This window comes from Erigeron canadensis, chromosome 6 (genome assembly GCF_010389155.1).
Source record: "Erigeron canadensis isolate Cc75 chromosome 6, C_canadensis_v1, whole genome shotgun sequence".
Lineage (NCBI taxonomy): Eukaryota > Viridiplantae > Streptophyta > Magnoliopsida > Asterales > Asteraceae > Erigeron > Erigeron canadensis.
In genome coordinates, this window is record NC_057766.1 from 27,132,196 (window position 1) to 27,145,769 (window position 13,574).

General features: G+C 34.0%; 1 protein-coding gene across 1 annotated transcript; it reads left to right on the forward strand.

The window, feature by feature from the left end:
* The first annotated feature begins 7,248 nt into the window (after positions 1-7,248).
* On the forward strand, positions 7,249-12,164 carry LOC122605469 (uncharacterized protein At4g38062). The gene is made up of 2 exons (XM_043778423.1): positions 7,249-7,363; positions 8,183-12,164. Exon 2 carries the CDS (start codon positions 8,202-8,204, stop codon positions 12,024-12,026), a length of 3,825 nt encoding a protein of 1,274 aa, XP_043634358.1. The 5' UTR covers positions 7,249-7,363; positions 8,183-8,201; the 3' UTR covers positions 12,027-12,164.
* Positions 12,165-13,574: the final 1,410 nt, after the last annotated feature.

The following is a 13,574-nucleotide window of genomic DNA, read 5'->3' on the forward strand; positions in this document are numbered from 1 at the left end:
TGGCGACAAAGGGCATCAAATGAGTGGCGTTGGGACAAAGGGAGCCTCACTCCGTAAAGTCAAAGCGTTTAAAGTTTGCATATAATGTAACCCATATCAACCCAATTCTACATATACAGCTCCAATTTCCACTTGTAAATTTCACATACTCGAGTAAAATATCTTTTGATCATTGGTGTTATAGATGTCTATATAGTCAAAACATATTCTAGAAGTCAGGATCTTTACATGTCAACTAAAAGGGTACTTGCACAACGCGGTTGCGGCGAGTGGTGGTGGTGATAGTGGTAGCGGGAACGGTGTCGATGGTCGCTAGGAGTGTGGTTGTTGATGTAAATATAATTGATGTCAAAAAAGGGTTTGTAGTTATTTTAAGGGTTAATGGTGTATGTTGTAAATAATTTTATTAAGGGTATTATAAGTATATTTGGTAAAGATATTTAAATTAGTGAATAACGAATAAGGGTATATGATGAGCGTCCATTTTGTGATAAAAACCCCTATTGAAAGGCTTCATTTCTATGCCTAAATGAGTTATTATTCCGGAACTATTGGTACTTAATTAATCATATGATTATGCAGGTTCACTGAAGATGCGAGAGAGGGGAAATGACATCAAGAAGGAAGCCTATGAAGTTACAAGACACAAGGAAGTGATTCAGGAGCCAAACGAAGACGCAAAAGAACAAACAGCAGTCACCAGCGCCGCTGGCCCTATGAAACCCAGAACCAGCGCTGTTGGTAGGCCCACCAGCTCCGCTGATCGCCCCAGATCAGAAACCGACTTAAACACATATTTAAGTCGAACTAACCTCAAAACCCTAAGGGATAGCCGATTCAGCAGCCCCAGCCGCCCAGTATCAACCCTAGATTGACTTTACAAATTTTCAGAAGGTTTTGGAGCTTCTAACGCCTTCCGACTTCATTCTTGGTCTAGATCTTTTATCTTTTATTTACCTTTATTGTTGAACAATGTCTTTTATCTTCTCAGACTTTGTTTTTCTTTTAATAATGCTAGGCTAGTAGGCTGAATACTTGTTTGGATAAATGTGATCATGTAGACGCTTATTATTTTACTCTGTTTGTTTAGAATCTGTTGGAGTGTGTTTTACTGTTTATCGTAGATCCATGTTTATTAGTAATTCATATTATTATCGGTTCTATAGGTGAACATATTAGTTTAATTCTGATGGTTGTCTATGATCATACACCAGGACTAATATGCTAGGACAGAAAACGACTAGCGGTCTATAACTAGAAGTAAAAAGCGATTCACTTGTAACCAAGGGATCCAAAACCATAGTCATTAGGATGAATTGAACATGATGCTTAACAATGTTAGACGCGATCCTTTGACTTGGAAACGAGCACTGTGGTCACCGGAGATAATTATATGATTATATCTGGCGATGGCTTAAGAGCCGGGTAATTAAAAGATGAATTAGTAGCACAAACTTTAGGTCATTAATGCTTAAACAATGAATCTAACTAGAATTTGTTTATAGGGTAGTGTGAGTCTAACGACAACACTAGTAATTAGGCGAAGTGAATCTAACGAGAATCTGAGCCGTGATGAAGTTTCCAACAGTCTAGCAAACCAGTAGGATAGTATTTGGTCGTATCATGAGATCGAAGATGCCAAACAAGTATTTTAATTTAATTACTGTCATTAGGTTCCTCACAATTTTACGTTGTTTCTTCAGAAACGTCTTGCCCCGGTAATACCGGATATTTACTTTAAAGTATTAGTTATTTAGGAGTTAGTGACAAACCCCCAAAACAACTAGAATTACACATATTACTAGATTAGGTAAAGCAACGCGTCCCTGCGAACGATCCTGTAACTTATCACTAGACTATATTACATTGACCGGGTTATCTTCTCATTAGTGTGGTTTGTTTTAAGATAGTTACTTGTACAACATTTTTTAAATTTAAAGACCGAATAAAAACACACATCAGTATCTTAGGTATACTGGATCGTTATTTGAGAAAAAAGGGAGGAGGTAATTTATTTTACAAAGGATTATAGATAATTGCTTCTAGCAATGTGGTAATGACCAATCGAAATCATACTTGAGATGCTTTTTGTCTGTATAAACTTGTGATCTCGATTGAGATCTATTTCACAAATTTTCATAGAACTTGATGAAATTTGAATTGAATTTCATACCATAATGCGTTTGATTGTTAAAACTTGAAAGAATATGTGATTCCGTTGGAAACTTGGAATGTCAACATCATTAGAAAGAATTTCATTAGGAGGGTTGGATGGATTTAAATTCATTAGATACGAGGTAATAACCCCTTTTTTTTTTGTCATTGCTAGTTTTTTGAGAATGCATGATTTTTCTTTTTTAATAGCTTTTATATTTCTTGAAATATTAGAACGAGAGGAAAAATCAATTTTTTTACAAAAATGATATCCGTGGAGCTTTTTACGACACTATTGAAGTATGTCCATTTAAGTAGAAAATAAACACCTATCGTATAAATGCGTACAACATATGTCCGTTAATACCATCTTAACATTTTAAATGTAAGTTAATACCATGTGTTGGGCGTTTCCACAACGATACAGGCCGCATGTGACACGGTTAATATCTTTCGTTTACGTCTAACTGAATTTTTTCTAGTTTTGTTTTATTATAAAATGAAACAATTTAAAACCAAGTTTAATGTGATTGGTGTTAAAAATAATCTATGTATTAAAGACTTTCGTGCTTCTAATAACGTTAGGTGATTTCAATTCGTCTATTGGAATTAAGCTTGTAATTGGAAATTGTTTTTGATGTTTTTTTCACTGTTCAGAACACCACTCTTTCAACTTTTAGTGCCCATTATTTATAATGACGTTGAAACAGTTGTTCTTAAGCATAATTCCAACAATAAATAAACCATTGAAATCACACGACCCTTTTTATACTGCAAATACAAATTGTTTCATGTTGAGAAACAAAATTAGAAAAAATGCAATTAGGCAGATGAAAAATACTAACCGCGACACATACGGCTTGTATCGTCGTGAAATCTCCCCATGACTTGTCCAAATTAACATACATCTAAGATGTTAACAAACATGTTGTAGGTACGTATATGATAATAGATATTTATTTAGTATCTACATATATGGACATGTTTTGATAGTAGTGTAAAAAATCTTCACGGACATCATTTTAGTAAAAAATTGGTATTTCATATAGCTTTAATATTTTAAGAAATATAGACTAGTGCAAAAAGTTATTATGCATTATCACAGACTAACAATGACAAAAAAGTTATTACCTGGTATCTTATGGTTTTTCTTACAAAATCTAGGATTTTTTCTTTTTGTGTTGAAGATCGAGTTGGTCTCTGATTGAATAAGAACAATTAACATCACCATCATCAAGGTTTCCTAATTTCAAACCTAAAAAACCTAATCGTAGATCATATTTTGTCACGCGTACAAGTATATTAGATAATGTGTTATAGACAATTGATTATACTGCTAAATCAGTAAAGTTGCTTTTCGGGGCACATTATCAAATTCCTAAACCATTTATTTATAAAGAGAATAAAAGATAAAAATTATGTTTCTTGATGGATTTGTGGTCAATTTGCCTTGCAACCTTTTTCTTCCGCTTCATAATATTTTACAAACCCTTAAACCACTAATCCAATCGACATCGACATCTACATCATACTTTTCCTTGCCATAAAATCTTTTCATTAGACATATTCCCAATTATTATTACTTAACTAAAAACATGAGGGTAAACTTTTTCTGAGAGACATCCATCATAGCCTCTAATACATTAGGTTCGGTGTTTGATAAGAGACCTTAGATTAATGATTTTAATTAGTTCAATAGGAGAATTACTTACAACCCAACTGTAGTGGAAATATATTAAGTAGCAAAACCGCTTTGTTATAAGTTTCTAACCCCTCCGTACTAAACCTGCACAAACTGCAGAATATTTTTAGTTGGCCCATTACAACCTGCCATATATTATTACTGATTGGGCTTTATCTTATAGCCCATGGGCAAAAACCTTTATACCATGATGAGTGTTGAGTCTTAATATTAGGTGGGGAAAAAAAACACTTAGAAATAAGTTTATTATATTAATAACCTATGTTTTTAAAGCTTTCTAGTTGTTTTTTCTATTTGGAATTTCTATTATATCTTTACATACATTTTCTTTTTGTTATTTCAAAAGTTTTATCAAGTTTATTGTTAGTAAATTTCATTAATTATTAGATACAACTTCTAATTTATTTTCAAGTTTAATTTGGTTTTCTTAATAACATATACAAGATTATCATAGATATCTTTTGTTATTTGTCAAAAAAAAAATAAAAAATAAAAAAATTCTAAGTTATGATTGTTTTTATTAGTGATCCGTATGTTTTAGAGATAAATTCTGAAAAATATTTGTGTGCCAAATTTTGGCTATGTGTTTTGTTCACAATGATAATAATGCGTAAGTTCTGTTAGATTATTCTCTTACTTTTTTATTCTCATGTGTATTTCATAGTCAGTTTATCTAGTGAATAAACAAATTTTTAATGTTATAACATGTATTTTGTTTGTATTATCAAAATTGTGCGAAGTATTTTCAAGAAATTGGATGATAAAATTGATCCAATAGGAATGGAAGAAAAGATGATAAAAAAAAGAAGATATATTTTTTTGGTTATTTAAGAGGTTTGATAAAAATCTAATTGTAAACATAAGCCAAACGAAACCCTTCTAAATGAAAAAAGAAAAACAAAAAAAAGTAATTTCCCACTGTTGTTTAGCATCTTTTCGTCTACTCCAACTGGATCTATTTAACTATTATATTATCTCATTCTTAATAAAACTGTGCACAATCAGACGACATAAAGAAAATATATGCTATAAGATTTAAATTTTGTATAGTTACTAAATATTTGAGTATGAAAAATACAGATAAAGTTTTAAGAGAATAACCTAAACCAAAAACTTAAACTCTACATTATCATAGTGAACAAAACACACCGCTAAAATACAAGCAAATTTTTTTAACAAAATATTTCTGAAGCATACGACACAAATAACTCATATTTAAAAAAAGAAAGGCAATAGAATACATAGCAATACTAAAAATAACGTATAAGAACGATAAAATTTATAAGATGTATAAAATATATATGCAAATAATGACACTCAAAACCAGTTGTTTAAAGGATGAATACGTAAATGTGTAAACGTAGTTTGATATAAATATGAAATTCAAAAGTTTAGTGTCAAAAGTTGAAATCGAAATTTCCGATGAGGGTAAAAGTTGAAAGATACAACATTTGAAAAGAGTTAAAAGTCACAAAGTTATATTATGATGAGGTTAAGAGTCAAAAGATACAAACTTATGGATAAAAGTATAAATTAGCAAAAGTATAAGAGTGTTGTACCTCATTCAAAAACAATTGTATAATTAATGTTAGTTTTAAGTCAAAAATTATATTATGATGGGGTTAGAACTCAAAAGTTATAAACTTAAGGGGTGAAAGTATAGGTTGGCTAAAGTATAAGAGTGTTTTATGCATTATAGTTAAGTAAAAATGGTGTTTATACTTTATGCATATATGCTTGCAAGGGGCACGGGTGTAGTCGGCAAGAAAACATCGGCAAAAACCATCGGCTAACATCGGCAATCCTATATCATATGCATCGGCTTGTATCGGCAAGTTTTGGCAAGGTACATCGGCTAGTTTTGGCAAGGTACATCGGCTAGTTTTGGCCGATGCTAGTGAATGTTGGGCAAGGACACGTGGCAAGTTTTGGCTGACAAATTGCATGTGGGAGCGTGTTTTTTTTTTATACTCTCCCCCCCCCCTCCCCCCCAACTTCTACATATATACATTTTTTAAAATATAATTAAACAAAACACATTTTACACTAAAAAAAACACATAATTAATAAATAAGACAATACATATAAAAACACGAAATACACTGCGTACAATTATTCATCATCGTCTTTGATTGACATACTTCCTAAGCCACGGTAAGCGTAATTGTCAAATCACCACTTGTCGTGTTCCGGGCAATTGACTTCCCACGTGGTTTTGTCTTCCCTGCAATTGTCGTGGAATGATTCGGCCCAAGTGCATTGGTCACCCAACGTGTGACCAGCCTTAAAAACATCATCCACTACACTCTTGACGTTGTTGATATCCCCTTGTAGAACAAAGAATAGTGCTCTTCGTGCTTCGAAACATTGCGGCCTGACGCTTGTATTCCCTCTACCTTATGCTTCCACAAGTTTTCGCTTGGGTTAGCCATTTCACATCTACCGGTCACTGGGTCAGGATGCCTCAACATCCAACACCTCGACAACAAATGATCTTTTGCTTCAGTCCACGGATGCGCCATTTGGTTGGGATGTTTGAATGAAATGATTTGATAAGGATAGAAAAAATTTGAGATAATATTGTTGTGGTTTGAAATGGTTATGTTTGTTGGGTATAAATAAAGTGTAAAAGGAAAAAAAATAAAAATAAAAAGGCATATAGCCGTTAGATGTTTAGTTAAGATTTAAATGAAATGTTTAATTTATTTGTATTGTGTTTTTAAAATTAATGAAAATTTAGGATTTATTTGATAAGTTTTTTTTGCCAAAAAATTGACAAGTTTTACCACTACACCATGTCTTTTGGTTACTTTGTGGCTAATTTTGGCTGCCTTTTGTCTAAAACATATGATTCCATTGGCTTAGAACTTGCCAATTTGCCAAGAATTTGACACTACACCCTTGCCTATAAGAGAGAACTTGGTTTTTGGTATGAAAAATGATCAATCAACCTAATTGATGTGCCTAAAGATATGCCTAAAACCTTAAGAATTTAACATGTGGAATGCACTAATTCTCTTTCCTAATCTTGCCCCCTAATTTTTTTACATGTCATCATCTTATGATTAGGCACAACTTTAGGCATACCAATTAGGTTGATTTATCATTATCCTTTTGGTATATAGGTAAATCATTCCCATATCAATTACCATTGATTTCCCTTTTTTATTTTAGCTTTTGTAAAATGAAATAAAAAATAAAGTTAAAATTAGAAATAGTGTACTCCTTGAAAAAGGTAAAACGACGTCGTAATGAGTGAAACGGTAACTAAAGTCGGAAAAAAGCCGATTTTTAAATACATATATCTTAAATTCAGTTACAACGGCTACCTGCTACACCCAAGATTTTACATTACATTCTTTATTTTAGATTTAGATTTTATTTTCCCCCAAATTCCTTCAAGAAATCCAATCAATAATTCAACAATAATACTTCTTTAAATTCAACAAAATTAATTCATTAAATATTTTGCTCTGTTAATGGATTGATCTCTATTTCCAAAACCAGGTACATTTCCTTTTTTAATTATTTTCAATTATACATACATACATATATATATATATATATTATGAAACCCTAATTCAATTAGTTTATATATTCTGTATCTGCATGACTATATCTATATATTTTCTGTGATGGATTATATGCTGTTGATGTTGTAGTGAATCGATATTCGCTCGAATCGCGGTTAAGTTAATTGTATTCAGAATGATATATAATAATTGTGTGATCTTGTAATTACATTGATTATTTTCATTTTTAGTTAAGAAATAGTAATTATTTGATAGTAAAAGTCAAAATGTTGACTAATTTGGGGGAAATTAGTATTATAGTTTTGATTTTGACTTGTTTAAAGAAAATCGATACTTATGTTACCATGGTTCTGTAAATGTATGTATATGTTATAAGAATGAAGTAAGTTTGCACTTGGAAGCGGAGTTTTAGTATCGATTATATTGGACTGATTATATGAATTTTCGACAAAAAACGATCATTAAGTGTTCGTTGTAGACTTGTAGATTGTGTTTGAGTGCTAAAAAAAGCCTTAGCCAATCATCGTGTGAGTGTGTGTGTGTATATATATATATAAATGTAGTTTAAAATTGTGGGTGGTTGGTGGTTACAGTATTGAGGTGATCTAAATGTCTGTATTCGGAAAAAATGTTAGAGGATTGGATAGTTCTTATGGCTAAGTTATGACATTACAGAACTTTTCTGGTCAGTGTAGATAATGCTAAATATGATATATTTTTGTTGGTTTTTTGAAGACTTTTTATGAATTGGATGTCGAATAAGAGTGTTAATGATGCTAGCTTGTAACTGCAGGTTGTAAAAAAGAGTGAACATGGAAAAAGTATATGAAGAGTTAGATGATGCAAAAGCTGAAATCGAAAAGCTTAGATTAGAGTGTCGTGCGAAAGCTGAACTATTTGACAACTTCAAGAGATCACATGCTGATCAAGTCAAAAGAATCCAGGAACTTAATCAGAAACTCGAGAAACAAGCTCAGGAAGTAGAAGCAAAGGCTGATGAAGTTTTTGATACAAAGCAGTCACTTGAAGAACTCGAGTGCAGACTTAAAGAGAAGGAGAGTGTCGTTAAGAGTCTCACTTCTAATAATGATAAGCTTCGGGCTGATTTTGATTCAAAGCTTCGGGAGAGTGAAGTGGAGAAACAAAAGCTTCTTTCTTCATTAGAGGAGGCCAATGTAAAGATGTCGGATTTAGAGCACCAAAATCGTGTTTTTATGGACAAGATTGAGGTTTTGAAAGAAGGGATTGTGTCAGTTTCACAAAAGAAATGTGTCACTGAAAGCAAAATGGCTATGGCTTCAAAACAAATGAGAGAAAGAGGTGATATCTTTGGAAAGCTGGAGGAAGAAAAAGTGAAGCTCGAGGAGCAGCTTAAATGGAAGAACGAACAGTTTCAACACTTGGAAGAAGCCCATAAAAAGCTTAGAGATAATCTAAAGGCAAAGGAAAAGGAGTGGGATATGGAGAAGTGTGCACTTGTTGATCACATATCTGCAATGGAAACAAAGTTAGGTTCTCAGTCTAAAGTTTCTGAAGTTTTTAAAAGGCGATTAGAGACGTGTAGTGAAGCTCTGGCTTGTGAAGAGAATCGAAGAAAGGGCTTAGATATTCAGATTTTGGAGCTTGAGGAAACGAAGTCGAAACTTGTTGCGTTGACCAATGAGAAAGAGTCTGCGTGTAAGGAAATGGAAAGTAAGATTGTCAAGTTGGGGGATGAAAATCAAGAATTGGTTTCCTCTCTCAAAGAATCTCAGATTCGAGAAGCAAGTAATTCTTCTTCTATTACAAAGCTTCAAAACAATATTAAGTCTTTGGAGCAGAATCATAATGTAAAAGAAGCTGAATGGAGCTCTCAATTTGAAAAAGTGGCTGCAGATTTGGACTCTTGCAAACTCGAGTTAGCTAGTAAAGAGGCCCGTTTGAAGGATATCATGACAGAATTGAACGCTTATAACTCTCAGGTGTTACAGTTTAGAGCGGAGATCAAATCTTTGGAGCAGAATCATAATGTAAAAGAAGCCGAATGGAGCTCTCGATTTGAAAAAGTGGCTGCAGATTTGAACTCTTGCAGACTCGAGCTAGCTAGTAAAGAGGCCCGTTTGAAGGATATAATGACGGAATCGGATGCTTATAACTCTCAGGTATTACAGTTAAGAACGGAGATCAAATCTTTGGAGCAGATCCATAATGCAGGAGAAGCTGACTGGAGCTCTCGATTTGAAAAAGTAGCTGCAGATTTGAACTCTTGCAGACTCGAGCTAGCTAGTAAAGAGGCCCGTTTGAAGGATGTAATGACGGAATCGGATGCTTATAACTCTCAGGTGTTACAGTTAAGAACGGAGATCAAATCTTTGGAGCAGATCCATAATGCACGAGAAGCTGACTGGAGCTCTCAGTTGGACAAATTGGTTGAAGATCTGAATTCTTGCAGATTCGCGTTAGAAAGTAAAGATGCCCGTTTGAAGGAGATAATTACAGAATCGAATGATTATAAGTCTCAGGTGTCACAGTTAACTATGGAGATTAAGTCATTGGAGCAGATTCATAAAGCAAGAGAAGCTGAATGGAACTCTCGATTTGAAAAAGTGGTAGAGGATTTAAATTCATGCAGACCTGAGTTAGAAAGTAAAGAGGCCCGTTTGAAAGAAATAATGGCAGAATTGAATGATTGCCACTCTCAGGTGTCACAATTATCAATGGAGAAACAGGAAGCTGCACACATGATGGAGGCAGTGAAATCTAAGGTAGCTGCAGATTTGAACTCTTTCAGACTCGAGTTAGAAAGTAAAGACGCCCGTTTGAAGGAGATAATGATGGAACTGAATGATTGTAATTCTCAGGTGTTACAACTAACAAAAGAGAAAGAGGAATCCGCACTGAAAATGAAGGCAATGAAATCTGCAGCGGATGCAGAGTTGGATTCTTGCAGACTCGAGTTACAAAGTAAAGAGGCCCGTTTGAAGGCGGTCACAACAGAATTGAATGACTATAATTCTCAGGTGTTACAACTAATAAAGGAGAAAGAGGAGTCTGCAGTCATGATGGTGGCGATGAAATCTACTCTTGTGGAAGCCAGATCAGATATTGATAAAGAGAAGCTTGTGTTGCATAAAGAGATTGAAAGTCACAAAAAGAAACTGCTGCAAACAGAGAGTGAGCTGGTGTATGTATGTGATTTGTTAGAAAGTAAAGAGGCACGTTTGAAGGAGATCACGTCAAAGTTGAATGATTGTAACACTCAAGTGTTGCAGTTAACGATGGAGAAAGAGGAGTCTGCAATCATGATGGTGGCAATGAAATCTACTCTAACGGAGGCCAGATCAAATATTGATAAAGAAAAGGTTCTATTGCATAAAGAGGCCAAGAATCGCAAAAAGAAACTGCTGCAAACAGAGAGTGAGCTTGTGTATGTATGTGATCTGTTAGAAAGTAAAGAAGCACGTTTGAAAGAGATCACGACAGAACTGAATGATTGTAACTCTCAAGTCTTGCAATTAATAATGGAGAAAGAGGAGTCTGCAATCATGATGGTGGCAATGAAATCTACACTTATGGAGGCTGGATCGAATATTGATGAAGATAAGATTTTGTTGCATAAAGAACTCGACAATCACAAAAAGCAACTGCTGCAAACAACGACTAAACTGGAGAACGCATGTGATTTGTTAGATAAAGCAAATGAAGAACTAGCTCATAGTTATTGTGAAGTAAATGGAGTTGAATTTGAACTACAAATATGGAAATCAGTTGCTGAAAAGTTAGAAGTCCATTTGGAAGCCAGCCGACAAATGAGAAGGGATGTAGAAGCTTCTCTTTTGGCTCAAGTGGCCACTGAAGTGAAGCTAAAAGAAGAAAACAGCAGTCTTGTTTGCACTTTGAAAGAAAAGGAGAAAACAATTACCGATCTTGAAGAAAAGATAAAAGAAGTCAGGCAAAACACGCTTTTACAATTGGCTAAAAAGAATGGTGATGATCTTGAAAAGTGGGAAAAAGATTGGGTGACACAGGAACTCGAAGCTGCAATTCTTGCACAGTTAGAATACGAGAGAATTCATGAGTATGAAAAGCAGAGTCTAAATAAGCTTGTAGAAGAGAAAGATCAGAGAATCGTTAACCTCCAGGAAATTATGAGCTCTCTGGAAAAAGAACTGGATCACTCGAGTGCTTCTTTTTCTTCTCAACTAACAAGAATGCAGGCAGAAATGAACTTTTTTCATGAAGCTTGGCAGAAGATAAGAACAACTGTGGTTCTGAAGGAGATTGAAGTCCAAGAAAAGAGTTTGATGATCATAGAATTGGAAAAAGATCTAGGAGAGCAGATTGAGTTTGTGAAGAAATGTTTATTAAGTGTCAAGAACTTGTCATCAGACAATGAAAACTTGATGGATATTATTGGTGGTGCATCAGAATGGATTAATAAGCTATCAAGGGAGGATGGGCAAGTGATGGGAAATTTGAGGAATATAATGTCGAGGTTTGATGAGAACCATGTTAGCAGAGGAGGGCATGGGCATCCAGATTCGAAAGACCATTTTGATCCAGTGAAAGAAAACATAAACTTGTATCAGTCTCCCAAGAGGAACACAGTAGATATTAGTCTTGATGAGCGATCACCGTTGAGAACTCTCAACAGTTAGCTGAACCTGTTTGTCCAAAGTAGCTAACCAATGTATTTTTTGTATTTCTGATTTTTTGTTTCCGCACGTTACGGGATACAATATGTGACTTGTATGAACCCCATTTGTTGAAATAACATAACTGAATGATTGAATGCAGTTTAACTCAGTTAGCAAACAAATTTCTTAAAGCTCTCATCCTGTACAGAAAGTCATCTTTATGTTGTTTTGTCATTTGACAAAGGCTGTAGCTTTATGATCCTTTTAGTTGTAGGTTTGTACCCATGCACAAGCTCGCCTATCGGGCTTAATAAGCAAATTGATGTTACTTTGGGACAAATTAAATTGATCCCAACAACACATTTCATAGTACTTTCATGTAAAACGTATAGCAAGATCTTTGGTATCTTGAAAAATACTTTTGACTATTTAGTAGTTACTTGGTACTTATGCTTGGGATAACAAACAAAATTTCAATGGAACATGATCATTGATTTTATATCGATGCTACTGATGGTATTGTGTTTTGGTGGGTTTGAATGTTGAGGATGGTGCATTACAGTTCAAAGCAGCAAAAGTTTAGCACGTTTTAAGAAAAAAATTATACAATAGACGCATGAATCCTGTATGATTACAACAGTCGCAACATTTCTCAGTGGAACCTAGTAAGAATTCGTCACTCGACTATCTACATCTAGTACACATCAATAAACAAAATTTTCTTTGTCAGCAGATGAATTCCTCATCTTTGTAGTAACTTGATGCTGATATGTCGAAGTCAACAACTGATGCACATGTTTGAATTGTAAATCTCTATGCCGTGCATGTCTTCTTCTCCAAGTTGAAAGTTAAGTGCCAGAATTTAAGCTTATAGATCCTAGACATTTTGAAATTATTCTGAGCCTCGTTTAGTCAACTACACAAAAGTCAAAACTATCCATAATTAGAAAATGAGACCTATCAGTCAAATAACCTGGTGTGTAAGATTTTGTTAAAGCATCTACAGCGGCAGATTTTGTCTTGTCAAAAGTTACAATTTCACATTTGCATAAACAGTCCTCTAGGAGAGCTACTTGTGGTTCCAAAAATATAAATTAGCATGTGCAAATGAACAATTCATAGTTTTTGCATTGTATAAAAAAGGTGGCAGTTTCAACTGGTTTACTTATAAATATATTGATTTGGTCATAGTTTAACTAATTATGCCTAGAAATGAACCAAACATGTTTTTCAGGTGATCCCTTGACACCACCCAAATTTGACCAGTTACCCACCATGTAAAACCCACCCATTTTGCCACCTGATTCATTGTCTTGGGCAGTCCATGTATAATCAATACACTTGAGTAAATATATCATATCTCATTCGTATCCAAGCAGACAGGAGCTAAAAACCATCGAGTCTTTCTGACTTGAAAATTTTAAATGCTAATGCAAAAAGGCAAACCACCGACATCCATAGAGAACTCATGTTCAGATGTAAAAAAAAGAAAAAATTTATTTAGGTGTTTGACTAAAAAGATGGTAACCACATTTAGGTAGCATGAGTAAAGACAATGCTTTATTATTA

Excerpts from the sequence above, each read along its gene's own strand:
- LOC122605469 (XM_043778423.1), top strand. The coding sequence starts at position 8,202 with ATGGAAAAAGTATATGAAGAGTTAGATGATGCAAAAGCTGAAATCGAA.